The sequence below is a fragment of the Sorex fumeus genome, unplaced genomic scaffold (genome assembly GCF_029834395.1).
Source record: "Sorex fumeus unplaced genomic scaffold, SorFum_2.1 ptg000015l, whole genome shotgun sequence".
Classification (NCBI taxonomy): Eukaryota; Metazoa; Chordata; class Mammalia; order Eulipotyphla; family Soricidae; genus Sorex; species Sorex fumeus.
In genome coordinates this window covers 15,438,587-15,456,561 of record NW_026606072.1, presented here as the reverse complement: position 1 = coordinate 15,456,561, position 17,975 = coordinate 15,438,587, and the positions used below count along the sequence as shown (strand labels likewise).

The following is a 17,975-nucleotide window of genomic DNA, read 5'->3' as shown; positions in this document are numbered from 1 at the left end:
GTATGTTTTGCACCACACCCTGAGGTACTCAGGGTATTATATGCAGTGTGGGATAGAACCAGGTCTGCTGCATACAAGGAAGACTCTAATGCTGTGTACTATCTCCCTGGCCTCTATGCAAGTCTGATCAGTCCCTCCCAAAGACCTCCCACTCCTCTCAGAGACTTACAGTCCTTTTCATGAAATGAAAAACTATATTATTTCATGTGCCTGAAATCTGCTTTCCCCAAGCACTTCTGAATAAAAATGTTTCTGCTTATAATGGGGAAATGGTTTTAACTTGTTCACTACCCAATCCTTAGTTCTAATGCTAGACTGAAAGAACATACACTATTGTATATAACAGGATGCAATGAAAACATACCACACTGAATTTTTGAGCGATATTAAAATACATGTAAAGGTAAAGGCCCTCCCGTTGATCGTCGATTTGCTCGAGCGGGCCCAGTAACGTCTCCATTGGAGACTTTGTTGTTACTGTGTCTGGCATATCGAATACTCTCGGTAGCTTGCCGGGCTCTCCGAGAGGGGCGGAGGAATTGAACTCAGGTCGGCCATGTTGGCCGCTTGTAAGGCGAACGCCCTACCGCTGTGCTATGTATATATATGTATACACACACACACAACTTTCTTATTTGTTTTTTTGGGTTTAGGGAGTCATACCTTGAGGTCACAGGGCTTACTCCTGCCTCTGAGCTCAGGGATTACTTCTGGCAGGCTCTGAGGAACCATATGGGGTACCAGGGGTTGAACCTGGGTTCAGCTATATACAAGGCAAGTACCCTACCCATGGTACTATCTCTCCAACCCAATATACAACTTTCTTAAAAAGCAAAAACTAAACTAAAACAAAACGTGTGTATTTGTTAAAAATATATAAAATCAGTAATAATCAGACATGCTTAAATGTTAAAGTAATGAATCAAGTCAGGTTTATCAAAAGTGCCAGCACACAATACATCACTGCTCTTCCTGGAAATGAGAGTTAACCCTCACAAGGGACAGAATGTAAAATCATGCAGTTGTAGCTCATGTATTAATATTTGTTAATAGTCAATAATGCCTTGATAAATTTTGAATGTACTCCATTATAGGTTCTAATGATGAAGCTGCAACATGAAATATAATCTTCCCTTATCCTGAGTGACTAAGTTCATAAACCAAACTTCTACAGTTGACCAGCCATGCATCTCAGGGAATCCATGACTTTCCTAATTCTCCTACACATCTGAGTCACTGGAGAGACAGTCAGCCAGAGGTTATTAAAAGACAGAAAAGTAAAAAATGCTATAAGTGATCACAAATAGGAATTAAATTCTTGAAGCAAGGTTACATTTAAGCTTGCTTTAAATCTGACTGGAGGGGATGGAGCGATAGTACAGTGCGTACGATGTTTGCCTTACACGCGGCCGGCCTCGGTTCAATTCCCAGCATCCCATGTGGTCCCCTGAGCACTGCCAGGAGTAATTCCTGAGTGCAAAGTCAAAAATAACCCCGGTGCATCGATGGGTGTGACCCAAAAAGAAAAGAAAAATTAAAAATTAAAAAAAAAATCTGAGTGGAATGAAGCACAGGTAAAATTGGTAAACTGTATTTCTGCAGGGCATGAGAAAGCTAGTATGTAACTCGTAGTCCAAAAAAAGGGGAGGGCAGAGCATATTTTTTTTTGTTTTTGTGTCACACCCAGTAATGTTCAAGACTTACTCCTGGCTCTGCACTCAGGGCTATATGTGGTGCAGGGTATCAAATCGGAGTCAGCTATTTGCTCAAGCCTCCATTAGCTGGGAAACTTTAGGTTTCGATGGATTGACTATACTTATTGGAGACTTTGCAAACAAACATGTTTTTTTAAAAAAAAAAACTTTATTTATTTATTTTGCTTTTTGTGTCACACCCAGAGATGCTCAGGGATTACTCCTGGCTCTGCACTCAAGAGTTACTCCTGGCAGTGCTTGGAGGACCATATGGGATGCTGAGGATTGAGGGGATTGAACCCAAGTCAGCCACGTGTAAGGCAAATTCCCTACCCACTGTACTATCATTCCGGCTCCAAAATTTTTGTTAGGTTTTATTACTATATATTCTATCAAGTCTATATACACAGTTTCCATCATTCACTATTTTAGACATTATGAGGGCTAATATTTATAAAATATAAAGCAAGATTAAGATTTATAATACACGAAACTTGAAACTGTCCACTCAAACCAATTATTCTCTTTTTTTTTTATAGAAAAACTGCTTCACAAACAATTAGGTAATGCAGTGAAAATACTTGTGGCAAAGTTCTGTGAACATACAATATTTAAAAGAAAATATACAAAGGAAAATTGATTCTACAAAAATAAATTAATTCCACTTACTTGTATTGATCAGAAACTGATTTGACACACCAGGATGATCTACGTCGTGTATTGCACTGGCAAAAATTGCTGCCAGAATTTCTAAATCTGTAAACACAGCCTGCAACAATAGACAACACAGGTCACACTGCTATCCTATGAAATTAAGGTACAAGCAAATGGGAAATTACTTCCTAGAATTTGATGTAAACTACATAAACTCTTCAAATTCTCTGCCCATAATGTTTCAGAAAGGAAGACTTTCAGAAAACTGAGCTACTCATGAACTCTTATAAAGAAAATATTTTTATCTACTTAAAACTCATGACTAAAACTTTTTCACTGGTTCATTTTTTTTTTAAGGAAAACCTGCATATGCACTTTATTTATTTTTTTTTCTCACTGGTTCATTTTTTAAAGCAAAATTACCAAGGGATTATTTGAAATTCCTTTCTAAAGAAAACAGCTATCTTAAGTGTTAAAGATGCAATTCTTTTCTTTCTGTCAACCCGATGCTTTTAAAACATCAGAAGAACTGAAATTTTGGGAATTTGTTTTTGGACCACATCTGACCATCTCAGGGGTTACACCTGGCTCTGTGCTCAGGAATTACTCCTGTGGGGCACAGGGACCACATGGGATTCTGGGTACTGAACACAGGTTGGCCATGTGCACGGCTAGTGTCCTACCCATTGTACTATTACTCCCAACCGAGAACTGACATCTTAAGGTAGATGATCTATGAAGCTATCCTATGCATTCTAAGATTTTTAGTAAGAATCTGGCTTCTTCCCATGAGATGCCAGAAACATATATTCCCAATTGTAATAGCCAAAAATGTCTCCACATAGTACCCATGTTCCTGGGGAGTGGGTGGAGGACGGAAACTGGACAAGGAATGAGTCCCAGTAGAGAACCACTCCTTCAAATGAGGAAATAAAATTTTACCAAAAGAGGAAAAAAAACATACAACAACAACAAAAATCTAAGGTATAAAATAAATAAATTAGCAAAAGAGCAAAAAAGAATCTTTCCTTCAACAGATTAGGAAAACAAACTGTCTTAATATACATGTAATGGAAAAATGTCTAAGACTTGATAAAACTGACTATGCATTTCTAATATATTCATAAAGAATATACTGGCTAAATTTTATAAATAATAATGACCCCTTAAACAATAAATACAAAATTAACTAGACTTAAAAAAAAAAAAAAAAAGAAAAAACCCAACTAACAAGATGGAATGAAACAGATGTGCTTTATGGGTGGCCTACTGAATCATTTCAAAGCAGCAGTTTCACAAACCAATGAAATGCTGAATTTGTGATGAAAATTAGACTCAACTGTTCTTTCATTACCAACATATTTACAATGACGTCAATTCCTTTCTGCACTATCCACTCTTTAGTATGAAAGATTAAGAGATCTTTATGAGTAACAAGCTAGTGTTCTTGAAGCTGTAGAAATCCAATTTACCTCCAAAGCAGGTGTAGACAACAGCACATGTGTTGACTGGACTACATCTGCAGCGTGGATATTGTTGTGGTAGGCTACATCTGCATGGTAATGGTCTTCCAAGGTCATCAGGTATGTGATTAAAGTGTCTACTGGAATTTTAAATGTTTTTAATAAATCCCGTTCCTGTAGGAAAAGAAATTAATCTGCTTCAGGCTTTGTCCTTCTACAGCAAGATTTTTCAGTTTGTGGAAAAAAAAAATTCAAACTCAGTGCAACTTATAAAACGGAAAAGAGCACTTCACAATGTCTAGTGAGGGAAATGAAAACTTTGGGAAGACCCAAGGACTTCAGGAAATGAACAAGTCTAGGTGTTCTCTGGAGTTCAATGGTGCTTTATCTAAAATGTAAGGTGTCAGAAATGAGTCACAACTGTAAAGTGTTTTATGCCCTGTGATCAGGAAAAGCCATGCAGTGCCACTGTCTCAGTCACTGTATCACACCATTGGAACACTCCATTCTCTCTAGGGACAGAGCTGCCTGTCCATAGAACATAAATAAGAAGACTCAATTTCTTATTTAAATCCTAACCTGAGGCTAGAGCAAAAGCAAGTGACAGATGCTTTATGGAGAAGAGAGTAATACAGGAAACAGTGATAGAGAAAATACATCCTAAGTTACTCAGCGGGGACCTCATTAAATTTTCAGCTAGCATTCCTTTCCCTATGGAAGGCAAGACCATGTGAATGATTATATAAAGTATTATTTTAATAAAGTCCTTCAATTTTCCTAAATCATGTTTTTCATTTAAGAAAAAAAAGTTGGTTTATTTACTTTTCACCCACACTTCAACCTTCCAGATTCTCTGGTAAAGGGGTAAATAGGGAAAAGAAAATAACCTTCTAGATATAAAACTTTACAGATAATTTAAAAAGAACTTTCTAAGTAGACTGTAGACCAAACGTGATTGTCACGCAATGCCTCTTTTGCAAACCACAACACCCAAAAGGAGAGAGAGAACAGAGGGGAATGCCCTGCCACAGAGCCAGGGTGGGATGGGGGGATGGGCAATGGGAGGGATACTGGGACTGGTGGGGGTGGAGAATGGGCACTGGTGGAGGGATGGTATTTGATCACTGTATAATTGGAACCTAAGCACAAAAATGTATAAGTCTACAACTGTACATCATGATGTCTCACTATTAAAAAAATTTTTTTGCTCGAGACTTTGTTACTGTGTCTGGCATATCGAATACTCTCGGTAGCTTGCCGGGCTCAAAAAAACCAACTTTCTAAATGTCCTGGTAAAGGGGCAAATAAGGGGGAAAATTAATAAAAAGAAGGTGATTAGTTAAAAAGATTTAAATATATACACAATATAGGGTGATCCCCTGTACCATGTACACACGTGCAAAATAACACCACATACAGACTAGACATTTTGTCACCATTTTTTTTTAAAGATAGATAAACAAGGTAAATCAGGTTACCTGAAAAATGGTGTGCATGATAACAGTCAAAGGTCGGTTACCAGACAACTCTGCTATTCTGAAAACATGAAGACCCCATTTGTTCACATCTTCTAGTTCCTGAAGTTAAAGAGAAAAAATAGAAGTGGCAGTGAAAAATGAAAGAATAGCCATTTAAAAATCACTCACTTTTATAAAGACTGTTACATTTTTAAAGAGGTATTCATTGTAAACTTTATGTAAATACAGTCACGGTCATGGTCCTCCCGTTGTTCATCGATTTGCTCGAGCGGGCCCAGTAACGTCTCCATTGGAGACTTTGTTGTTACTGTGTCTGGCATATCGAATACTCTCGGTAGCTTGCCGGGCTCTCCGAGAGGGGCGGAGGAATCGAACTCAGGTCGGCCATGTTCGCCGCTTGTAAGGCAAACCCCTACCGCTGTGCTATCGCTCCACCCATGTAAATATACAGAATGCACAAAAAACTGAATAATACTGGTATTTAAGTTTATGCCTTTGAAACCGTATTTACAGGTATAGATATCAACTTCAAAGCATTTCTTCAATGATAAAATCTATTCATCCAGAAGATGTAATAGTGCTGACTCTTTAAGGTCAAACAATACAACACCCAAGCAAAAATAAAGAATGCATACATCAAGTGAAGCTATCTAAGTCCACATGTTAATAAAATCAAAATCCAAAAATTAAGAAATGTTTTCACATTTTCAAAAGCAAAACAAACAATGACCAAATAACCCACAAATTACTGAACATGCCCATATATGTAAAAGAAGGAGGGGCCATTGAAAGGCACCTCTGACTGTTAATGATCACAATCCTTTCAATCCTTGAAATCATCTCACCTTCGCAAGCACATCTTCTTGTTCCGTTTTAACCCCAAACCTTGGGATACTTGAATTAGTCAAGCTTGAGCTGTGCATCAACTTCTTCACCCCGCTGATCTGAGACATTGGCCTTTTCTTTTTTTCCTTCTCCTTTTGAGTAGGAGAGGGAATTTCCACTTCATGTTGCTTATCTAAGAAATTAAGACAATATTTTACAATTATGTATTCACTGGTTAAAACAGGTCTTAAAAATAATTGTAATTAATTGATTGATTTTTTTTGGTTTTGGGCCACAATCATCTGTGCTCAGGACTTACTCCTGGCAGGCTCAGGGGAGCATATGGTGTGCCAGGGAGCAGGCCCAGGTAAGCCATGCGCAAGACAAATGTCCTACCCACTGTACTATGGCTCTGCCCATTTTTATAAAAATAAATGATAACACATATAGCTGAACTTAGTATTTTATTTCTGGAGATACAGAGGCCATACTCTACAATGAAGTGGATGGGGCTTGAAACCCCGTGCTCAACTGCTGAAGCCACATACCTGCCCCCCACAACTAGTCATGTTCTAATTGGTCATTATATATTACAGAACATTTTTAGAATAAGACTCCTTTTAGGAAAGTTGAATATTTATGATTTAAAATGAACTTAGTATGAGGCCCTCCAACACAAAAGTTAACACCTAAAGGTCCAGTTGTTACTTCTTCAACAGTACCCTAGATGAGTATTTTCTAAGACTTGAAAAAAAACAGTAATGCACATTGGTTATTTTTTTACAATTCATCAACTCTATTCCTATTTGAGACTCAATGGCTTAAAAACTCTTTTCTTATCTACTAAAAAGTCCACTTTCAAAACATACTTTGAAATGGTAGAAACTTCACACACAAATTGTAAAAACATGAATGTATGACCCTAGCTGCTTACTGAAATGGGATATATTATGATAGTTTCTTCTATTTTGTATTTTCTCTGCTTATTGTGGGATGAATGATATGATGTAACAGGGGAGCAGTGAGGATTCTCTATTATCTGGTTAGTAAATATTAGATTCACAAAAGCTATTCTTTTCAAACAAAAGTCATCTCAGTACATTCGCCCACTATTTCAAGGAATGAGCTCCTCAAACTCATCCTTATATCATATGTTCATCAAACATATACTTTGTGAACATGCTAATTTGATATTACAGAAACTTCACTTTGAAAGTAAATCCAAATCAAGGCTATGTTCATGTTAGTCACTTACAGCAATTTTTTGGAATGTGGGGGTGGGAGTTACATGAGTCTGAAAACAACATACTCTTGTTATCATCAAGTTTCATCCACCAGATAATCAATCTTCTTAGGGCAGGGACCACGTCTATCTAATGAATCATTCAAAATATAGCATCTATCTATCATGGATCAAATTTGACAAGGATTCGTCGAATGTATACACAGATCTCCCTATACAACTTTTTTTTTTTTTTTTTTTTTGCTTTTTGGGTCACACCTGGCGATGCACAGGGGTTACTACTGGCTTTGCACTCAGGAATTACTCCTGGCGTTGCTCAGGGGACCATATGGGATGTTGGGAATCGAACCCGGGTTGGCCACGTGCAAGGCAAACGCCATACCCACTGTACTATTGCTCCAGCCCCTCCCTATACAACTTTTGAAAAAACTGGATACATACACCTTTAATTCAGACAACCCCTAAAATCCTAAATAAAACTGAAAGATTAAAAAAAGGAATTTTATCATCTTAGATTTGAAGGTTTAGTGGCTCAACATATTAACATGATGAATGAAAACAATACCAGTCTATCTCCCCCCCAAAAAAAATAATTAACCCCAAATGCACTTTGTTATTCTCACCTAAGAATGTGCTTGAGATATATTCTGACACCTGATTTCCAGATCGACTCATTTCAGAGAGATGGGTGAGCTCCCGATTAAGCATCCTTTTAAACTGAAAAACAGAAAGACAAAATTGAACAATAGGAGAGGAACATTTAACTGAGATAACATAAGTATACCTTTAAGATATTAAAAATATACACCCCTGGGGTTTTTAATTGTCTCGACAATATAGTAGCTACTAGTCATCTGTGACAATTAAGCACTTGAAAAGTAACAGTCATATAAGAAACTGAACTTGAAATCTTATTTAATTTTAATTAATTTAAACTTAAATAGTCACATATGGCTAATAGTTACAACACTGAATATCACAGATTGAGACACTCATGGATATTAAGGGAAAAGAAAAATTAAATTAAAAATTTAAGGTACTTTATTAGTGCTTAGAAATGAAAAATTATAGGAAAACAAAAGTGTTGTCAGATTTTAAAATATGGTATTTTTTAATCAGTCAATTTGTCATGTGCAGAAACATATCTTTATCTATATCTATGTCTACACACACAAACATGCACACGGGGCATAGATTTAATCCTTTTTTTAAATTATTAAGTAGTTATCTTTGACTCTTAATATATACTATTTCATTTAAAAGTTTATTCCAAGCTAGGGCATATAACATTGGTTCTCGGTATCCACATAGTTTCATCTCTAAATTATATAAACCTGAAACAGATGAATTTTAAGTACCCTACCTCACCTAGGGACAATGAAGGAGAAATATTGGTATTTTGGTGGTGGGCATGATACAGCAACCCTGAATACCGATATCATATATATTAACACCACTTGTAAGCATGTTACCTCAATAATACTCTACCTCATTTACTTCACATTTACTGATATTATTGCGACTATTCAAAGAAAGATCAGAATTAAGCTACCACCTTCAAATGGCCTTACCAAAATTCAAAACTCTAAAAGACGTGGGGCGGCTCGAGAGGTAGTACAGCAGGTCTTGCACTTGGCTGACCTGGATTTGATCCCCACCATCCTACATGGTCCCCCAATTCCCACCAGAAGTAATCATGAATAAGTCCTGAATACCACTGGACTTCTAAAAGACCTCATGTTTTCCCTCCATTTACGGCTCCCTAAGCTGTCCTCTTTTGATCCAAACAGGCCTAATACATCTTAGTAGTTGCTTTACAGATTTATTTTTTACTTTACATAAGTAACTAGTCTTAAACACTTGAAAAAAGTCACAATTGATTCTAATATTTAGAATTTTGAATTTTATCATAAATTCTCATTTAGTCTGAAGAGTAGTGAGCTTATCATTCAGTAATAGTTGAAATGTAACTCTAATTCAACATTTAGCTTGTGGGAGTCTAAAACTTTTTTTCTTCTCTGCATAATTAATATCAAAGAGTATTAACAAGATAATTTTACTAGTTCCCTGCATTACGTGAAAGAATTTATCCACATAAGGCCTGGAGTAGAGCAGGTAGTAGAGCAGGTAGGGCACTTGCCTTGCATGCAGTCAACCCAAGTTAGATTGCCCAGCACCACGTACGGTCCCCTGAGCCTATCAGGATGACCCCTGAGCACCAGAGTCACAAGTAAGGCAAGAGAAAGCCCTAAGCACCACTGGATGTAGCCCCAAAACAAAAATTAAAAAAAAATCAACAAAAATACTGAGAAAGAGCAATAAAAGACTGCTGAACAGTTTCCTGTAACCCACTGCATTATCACTCCATCCCATGTATATTTTAGAAATCCACATCATGTACTATATAAAATGAAATGTGTTTGCTTTCCTACTCAGCACATCTTGCTATGACCCGTTGGGGGAGAAATACAATTTGAGGCCTTTTAAGAATATTCATGAAGACATTCACAACAGAGTTCAAGATATTTTCTTTACACCTTATGTAAGGCTTTATTTTCTTAAGTAAAGTTAGATAACTAAATGAACAAAAGGAAGTGTCATATGTGTAGACTGACACAGAGTAGGTACTCAACATTACTGAAGTATTTCTAATTCCTAGTTTCCTGGGCTCTCTCATGATGATGGCTGGCTTTCATAATTGCAGGACAATCACATAAAGACTTGACAATAGTCATTCCCAAGAAAATTACTTATCTAACTATCCAGCTCCTTCTCCTCTCAATGCCCAAAATTATTTAGGATTTTTTTTTTTATATAAAAAGTGGTCATGGGCTGGACTAATAGTACATTGGGTAGGGAGCTTGCGTTGAACTTAGCTGACCCTCATTCTATCCCCAACATCCCACATGGTCCCCAGAGCATTTCCAGGAGTAATTCCTGAGTGTAGAACCAGGAGTAACCTCTGGGTGTTGCTGGGTGTGACCCCAGAACAACAAAAAGTGGTCACTTAAAAAGAAAAAAAAAACAGACCCTATTAAGATACAAGATAATGTAAATTCTTAAGAGTTAATGGCTATCCTTAAAAAAAAAAAAACCTATCTCTGAGACAAAAAATTCAAAAAAGAGCAAGCAAAACATTGGAATATATATATTTACTAAAATTAACTCTTTGTCCTGAAATTCTCCATGCTATGGTCTAAAAGTTGCTATTAGGAACTGACTAGAAAACAAAATACTTTTTAATAAAAGAAAAGGATGGGCGAAGCTTTTAGTCACTCCAGTTCTCCAAAGCCACTGTTATCCATGTACTCTCCATACATTTCTCAATGTCACTAAAAACAATGCAACCTGGGTGGTGGGAGCACAATTCAAGAGGTGATCCACACAGACCCAGTTTCTCCACAATAATTATATTATCAGATATAAGCTTTCAGATACGTGGAATGCAATGCCATATGGCCAAGCAGGAAAAAAGGCCTTAGACCTGTGGATAAATTACACAAGTATCTACACTACTGGGTAAACTTTATGTACCTTTGCAGTATATGATAACGATAGTAATGGTCATAAAAACAAAATAAAACAAAACAAAAACCTTATTTTCCTCCTCCCTAACATTTTTTTAAAAAAATTAAGACACTACCTTATCTGGAAGAATATAAAATGTGGTTTTCCGGCACTTTGCTTATACAATTTATACATATGTAAGGTCTAAGATGCCAGTGAATGGAATCTTATGTAACATCTAACAAGTTATTATTTTTGTATCATACACATTTATATTTCCATTCCATTCCTCTGCCTTTGTTCAAAGACTTGCAGTATGGGGTAAAGAAACCCTTCATTACACATCTATCTTTCTGCATGGCTTGAAGTGTCCAAAGAATGCCAACATTTTCTTTCAAAATAATGAGAAAAGATAGTATTTCAACAAGCAATCTATGTTGTCCCCAAGGGAAAGGGTGTGGATGATTTCTTAAAGATATCTACCGTAGTCAATTAAGTTATAAGAGAATTTTCTAATAAGTATAATAATGGAAACATTTGGCAATCATTTTAGGTATAAGTGGTATTCCTCTCAATTTAAAATAATTATATATCATTTATTAAGACACAGATTACCACGAGGGATATATGACAAGAAAAAGTAGTAAGATGTATTTTTACCCAGAGCACTGACACTTCCCAATGTACAGATTTAAAAGAGATTTTTATATAGAATTGCCTTCCAAAAGAATTAGTTGCAAAACAGGCCAATATGACAAAGCAGTTATATATTTTTAAAAATGATTTCAAAATATTTTCTGATGAGCTTTTTTTTACTAGTCTGAAATAATATAAATATTTTATATTTAAAAGAAAAAAGGGAAGATTTCAGAGTGCTTTCAAATCCTTTGTTCTCATTATGCATCAGAATAACTTATGTGCAACAATTAAATCATAAAGGAAAGTGAAAAAATAGCTGAATTAAATATAGTTATTTTGCCCTTTAAAATTGTTTTTCAAAATACATTTAGCATTTATGACTGTTTAAGGAAAATTAAATAAATTAAAAAATAAAACAAAATTAAAGTATTGAATTTAACCCTTCTGCTTTCACTTGCTACCGGGCATTTTACATACTTTTGCAGGGTATGACAAAGATAATAATGGTCAAACTAAGAAAAAAAAATGCGTTTTTCCCTGTTTCCTTAACATTTTGTTAAAAATTGTTTAGACATGCACTACACATTTGGTAAATATCGGCATTAAAAGATAAAATATTGCAAATAAATACTTCATTAGTTGTGTAATAACTTCAGAACACATAAGATCAAATATATTTGTATCTGTCCTCCATTAAGAGTTTTTATTAGTGTTTTTAGTAATATCCTATTTTTTAAAAAAGATGACTAGTACAAAATTTTCTCCAAAATGTCCTGTATTTAGATTCTTGGAGATGCTAATCAAAACCATTACACAACATATCAGATTTGTTCTGTCTAAAAGCTGTGAAATGAATTCCAGAGGGACCATAGGATTTCCTTTACCACTCTCTATGGTTCCGTTTTAAAAAATTAAGCCAAGAAATGGTGAGCAAAATTCAAATAACAACAACTTGCATATTTTAAAATCTGAATGTAATAGAAAAAAAACAGATTTAAAGGGAGGTAGGTAATTAACTCTTGGACAACTAAAACTGAAAGAAGTTTTCTCCGAATTCAAGTAAATATCACAAAAAAAAAATTCCAGCACAGAGAAAAATCTTCCTTTCAATATGAAATAAAAAATATGAAAAATATTTTGATCTGAGAATCCTTTAAAAAATGGGGAGGATTCTTTAAAACTATGTATTATGATTGGCTCAAATATTCAGGAATAAATTTCTGTGTCTGAAGCAATGATTCATGTAGTACTATAAAAGGTTTTTCTACCTCAGTTTCTACAATGGAGAAGGCTCATCAGGCTAGCATTAGCAAGAGCCGCACCAAAAGCTTACCAAATAGAAAAGCAATCTTATTAAAATTCAGTGCTTAACCTCACTAAAATTCAGTGCTTCAGTCCTTACTCAAGCTTAACACAGCTAGCAGTATCATGGAAGATAAATTTTGTAATTTTACAAGCAGATAATCAAGGTTTCGGTGTAGTCATATAGCACTTGAAAAGCCATGTATGGCCAGTTTTTAATGTCACCCACAGTTGTATATCCCAACGTGTGTGTGTGTGGGAGGGGGGGGGGAAGTGGACACACGAATGGATGGAGGACACCAACACAACTTTTCATCAGGTTACAGTAGTTAAAGGCTTTATAAAGAGCCACAGATCAAATTTTATGTACTTAAAGTGTCACAGACTAACCACCCCATACGCTATTATCAATGATGTGGCACGGCAATTCATTTCCAGTGGATTTACTTAATTACCTTGAAATTTAAAAGCACAACTCAAATCTATACTATATGACATGCAGAGAAACCCACCTATTTTAATACTAGACACCAATTTTAACATGCAAACTACAACTAATACAAGTTCTACAATGTCTCCTGAAATTAGTCACTAAAAACGCATACAGCTTTCCCAGTGCACATCTAAGGGGGGAAAAGACTGCTTAGAAAGCAAAGCGCCATTACAGTTTATTAAAACTATCAATTATATGTAATCAGAGCAATCAGGAGTTTCCAAAGGCTAAAGAAGTCTTACCTTTATGTAGCCCCATGACACTGACAGTAAATAGTTTGCTTCAGGCATTTTTGATAGATTATATATAAAGACAACAAATTCTAAAATTCGTCTATCTTCAAAACCTTGATACTTGCACAATCTCCCAAGCCTCGGAGTGTGTCGGTTTTTAAAGACGTTTTGCAATTAAGTATACTTAAGAAAGCCTTGCATTAAAGCCCATCCAGTCGTCTTCCCATTTAATACATGCCATTTGCAAAACTCCAGCATGGAAAAGAATTCAACAGCTATTCTGATTAAAGAAAATTCATATGATAAAGAAATATCTACATATCTAAGGGTCTGCATCTTTCTCTCCCCGAATTCCAGGGCTTAATGAATAATGTATGTCAAGATGCTTAGCTGCAAGAAAGACTAGTTCTGTCAAAAGCTACCAAATAAGGAACTGCGGGGAAGCCGGTAAGAGTGACAAGAACCCCCTCCCACAAACCCCAACTCTGCACCAATCCTATTTTATCCCTAGGCAGGGAACAAGGACTCAGCACAGGCTGCTTTGTGATTGGTTAGTGAACCCCTGGGGAAGAGGTTTTCCTCCTCACCTCTGACAAACGCCATTTAATCAAATGTCCCTGCAGCAGGGAAAGATGAATGGGGTTTCCCCTCACAGTGAAGAATAACAACACAAAACTTCAAATTTCACAGTGCATTCTGAAATAAGGACTGCCAATTCTTCAGGAGTCATTTCTATGAATTTGAGTATTGTCTGACTTCTCATCAAAATAAAAGACTGCTCCGAAAATGGCAATTAGGCATCAGTTTAAATGCCTCTCTCACATCCAAAACAAGTGGCTTCCCTGGTGACAGGGGCATAACGAAAGTTCTGCCTCCATCCAACACAAAAGTACGGCGTGATGATGAAATACAGGCAATGTCCAGAATTCACAAATGGCACTGATACCTTTCTTCTCATGTGTGGCAAAGCTGGTCTCAGCTCCTTTTGTTTCTATTGTTAGGTACTGCTGAGCTTCACAATCTTAGATATCTTAGTGTGGGGATGATTTGTTATAAATGGGTAGGGGAGATAAAAGGCTTTTGAGTGCACTAGTATGATTAAAGAACAGACAGCGCTCTATATGGGTTTCAGGATCTCTATCCGATGTAAAGAGAGCATCTTTTTGACAGAACAGAGATAAGAAGGGTGTAAGTCTGGCTCAAGGATCACATATTTGAGCCCAAAGCTAATGGGGTATTTTATCAGGGAGTTAAGTAAGAAATCAAAATTCTCTTAGAAAATAATCTTTTCAAACTGATTTGGGATGCAATGCTTTTGTGACTTACACAAGATGTCTTGTGGATAAAAGAGGGAAATTCTTTTTTTTTTTAGTCCATTTAGCAAAGCCCCATTCTCCCTCATTCCCATGCTAAAGTGTGTATTAAACTGCTTGTGCATCTGGGATATGCTGTCCTGCTTGCTTGTTCAGTCTTCCTGCATAAAGTTTATCTTTCTTAGTATGTTCTCCCTGAAAACCTTCCTCTATCACTGAGAAAGACTCTGAGTTGATGTTTTTTTGCAGCCCAACAACTCAGCAGCAACTCACAGCTACTGTGTTCATTTCCCAAATTTTCCTTAATCCTTTACAAAACAATTTAACTCCACCAAAACTGCCTTCAGAATACTAATGCCCTCTTTCTTGGGAAGGTCTTTCATTATTCTTATTATGCCCCTGTGGCATTCAACCCCACTCTCTAAACACCACTTTCTAGCTCTTAAGGCTCCCAGACATCTTTGGTTTTCTCCCCACTTCTCTTTAACCAGAACTACTTTGTCTTCCGGCTATCCTCAAATTTGAATCACCACAAAGACACACATGGAGACCCACACTCTCCTTCATCCCTTCTGACCTGTGAATACATTATCCCCTCTGAAACACTGTCAGCCATTTAAAACCTTTCCCAAAATGGTGCATTCATTTACACATTTTAAGAAGTTCTAATTCTGAGCCAGAGAGGTAGTACAGGGTGAAGGCCAAGTCTAGTTCAATCCCTCGCACCATATGGTTGCTTAGCAGTCCCACAAGTGACACCACAGCAGAGTCAGTAGCCCCTGAGCACTGCTGAGTGTTGTCCACTATCTTCCCAGCACCCCCAAATATTCTTATCCTAACTACTCTTGTTTCAGTGAATGAGTTCTGATTTTTTTTTTCAGTATCTTTTTGGGGAGGAGGAGGCACCTCCCAAGAGATACGCAGGAAATCTAGACTCTTCCTGCAATGCCAGTTTAGTGAAAGGGCCTAAGGATACTGTGCTGGCAATGCTACTCTGGTCCTGTGATTTGTGGGATGCTTGGGCTACCCCAGTGTGCTAGGGGCTCTCCATGTCCACATCTAGCGGTGTTCAGGGGCCTTTAGGGAATGTGATGCTCAAGTGACCATGTGATGCTGGGAATTGAATCCAAGTCAACTAGCATGCTAGAATTCCAGCGTGTGCCCAAACTTCTCTACTCTCCACCCCCCACACACCTTCTTCCCCCATAGGAGTGGGGTTGGGCCATACCCGACAGTGCTCTGTGTTAACTCCTGGCTCTGTGCTCACGGAACCATATGCGATGCTAGGAATTGAACCAAGGTTGGCTATGTGCAAGGCAAGCACGTTAACCTGACACTATCCTTTCACCCCCAAAGCCTGCCCCATTTCCCTCCACCTTCCCCCCGGATCATAGTGGAAATGCATGGTTCTTTCCTGCCATTCAACAGATGTTTCATGTGAGTAAGCTACTCTCAGGCGTTTTATATAAATCATGCAACCAAGTCCTTGAATAATTCTGACATGTTTCCTCTATACCACACGACCTCCCTCCTTCATCTAACTTTTAAATTAAGTTTTAGCAGTTTCCTTTTCATTTCCACTCCCAACACCAAAATCCAAAACTTTAAATACTGAGAGAAATGAAAAGTTTTTGAAATCATGTCCCTCCCACCTTCTCAATTCTCCCTAAAGATCTAGAGGACTGTGATTTTTTCCCAAGTTCCCTCCAGCACTAAGAACACAGATAATCCCTTAATGCATAATCCTTAGCAAATAAATTCAATATGTCAGCGTCCTTGTCCATGAGACTGGTTATATGAGTCTCCAAGGATGCTCACTAATGTGCCACACTCCCCTCTCTAGACGCACTGTGAGGGGGCTGGTGAAACCAAGGAATGCTGTGTGAATGTGGAATCTATCCCAAGAAGTCTTGCAGGGACCGGAGAGAAAGTTCAGCTGGCCGAGCATGTTCTTTAATGCTGGAGTAAAGCATCCTGGGCACTACACGGTCCCAGAGCACCACTGGAGATAATGATCCCCTGGGGCTATCAGGTATGGCTACCTCTCTCCCTACCCTCCCTCCACCAACAAAGTAAAGGACCCAAATCCCTGACCTTATGAGAGGACTACAGTACCAACTCTCTTGACCTAATACTGAATGCATGGCCTGGAATGCCCTCTACTTACACCCCTGAGCATTTCCAGGGCTCATTCTTGAGCAGAGTCAGGAGTAGGTTCAGAACACTGCCAGATGAAGGGTCAGGAAGAGGGAAAAAGTCTACTTTGAAACTTCCTTATGCAAAAAATCTCTTGCTAGCCCCATGGAGTAGCCTCAGAAACAGTAGTTTGAGAGGACGGACAGTGAGTGAGGGGCTTGTCTCCAGCTATGCCCAGCAATCCGGCCACCAGCAGACCTGAGAGTGAAGAAAGCATCTCAAACATCCAGCCAGGTGGATCTGTACATGACACCACCCAGCTATTGCCCATCTGCAACCACAATGGGGATCTTAAGGGAAATTAAGCAAACCCAGTGGGCCAGGAAACGATGGAAAGTAATGAAAGGATTTTAAACTTTAGGCGATTTGTTATGCAGCAATACCCAGAACTATTATTATGAAGATTAAATAAAATGATACATGTAGTTAAAATAACATCTGATACATATTAAGTAAAATAGGTAATAACTGATGGTGATTATGATGTCATGCCAACATTTTTTTAAAACTCCCAGACTTCTTTGTTGACCTATCATATGTTTCCCTTCAACTTTATCACATCAGTTCATGTCTCAGAGCCCAAAACACTGTAATTACCTGTTAGCTTCTTCCTTCCTCCCTCCCTCCCTCCCTTCCTCCCTCCCTTCCTTCCTTCCTTCCTTCCCGTGTGTGTGTGTGTGGGGGGGGGGGACAGGGGGAGGAACAGAGGGGATCTGGGCCATACCTTATAACTCAGGGCTTACTTCTGGAGTGGTTTGGGTGACCACATGTGTTACTGAACCAGCAGCAGCCGTGTGCCAGGAAAGCACATACTTATGTATGTGTGCTGGTCCCATAGCTATTTTTCAGTTCTTTAGTTTTTAGTTTTTCCCCTTTAATCCCATATCATCTCCACTTCCAAGATGATTCCTTCAAATCCAGCCCCAGTTTGCTAC

The 17,975-nt window shown here is 37.7% G+C and overlaps 1 protein-coding gene across 6 annotated transcripts in view; it reads right to left on the bottom strand.

Moving 5' to 3' along the window:
* PDE4D (phosphodiesterase 4D) overlaps positions 1-17,975 on the bottom strand; it is a 775,698-nt gene that overhangs the window by 12,002 nt on the left and 745,721 nt on the right. For 5 of the 6 annotated variants that reach the window (XM_056112216.1, XM_056112218.1, XM_056112219.1 and 2 more), the window contains 5 exons: positions 7,981-8,074; positions 6,135-6,307; positions 5,290-5,388; positions 3,821-3,985; positions 2,364-2,463 (listed from right to left, as the gene is read on the bottom strand). In XM_056112216.1, the coding sequence (XP_055968191.1) occupies positions 2,364-2,463; positions 3,821-3,985; positions 5,290-5,388; positions 6,135-6,307; positions 7,981-8,074 (631 nt within the window). Of the gene's footprint in view, positions 1-2,363; positions 2,464-3,820; positions 3,986-5,289; positions 5,389-6,134; positions 6,308-7,980; positions 8,075-13,540; positions 13,955-17,975 lie in introns of those variants that run through there. The other variant, XM_056112220.1, reaches the window with a different exon arrangement.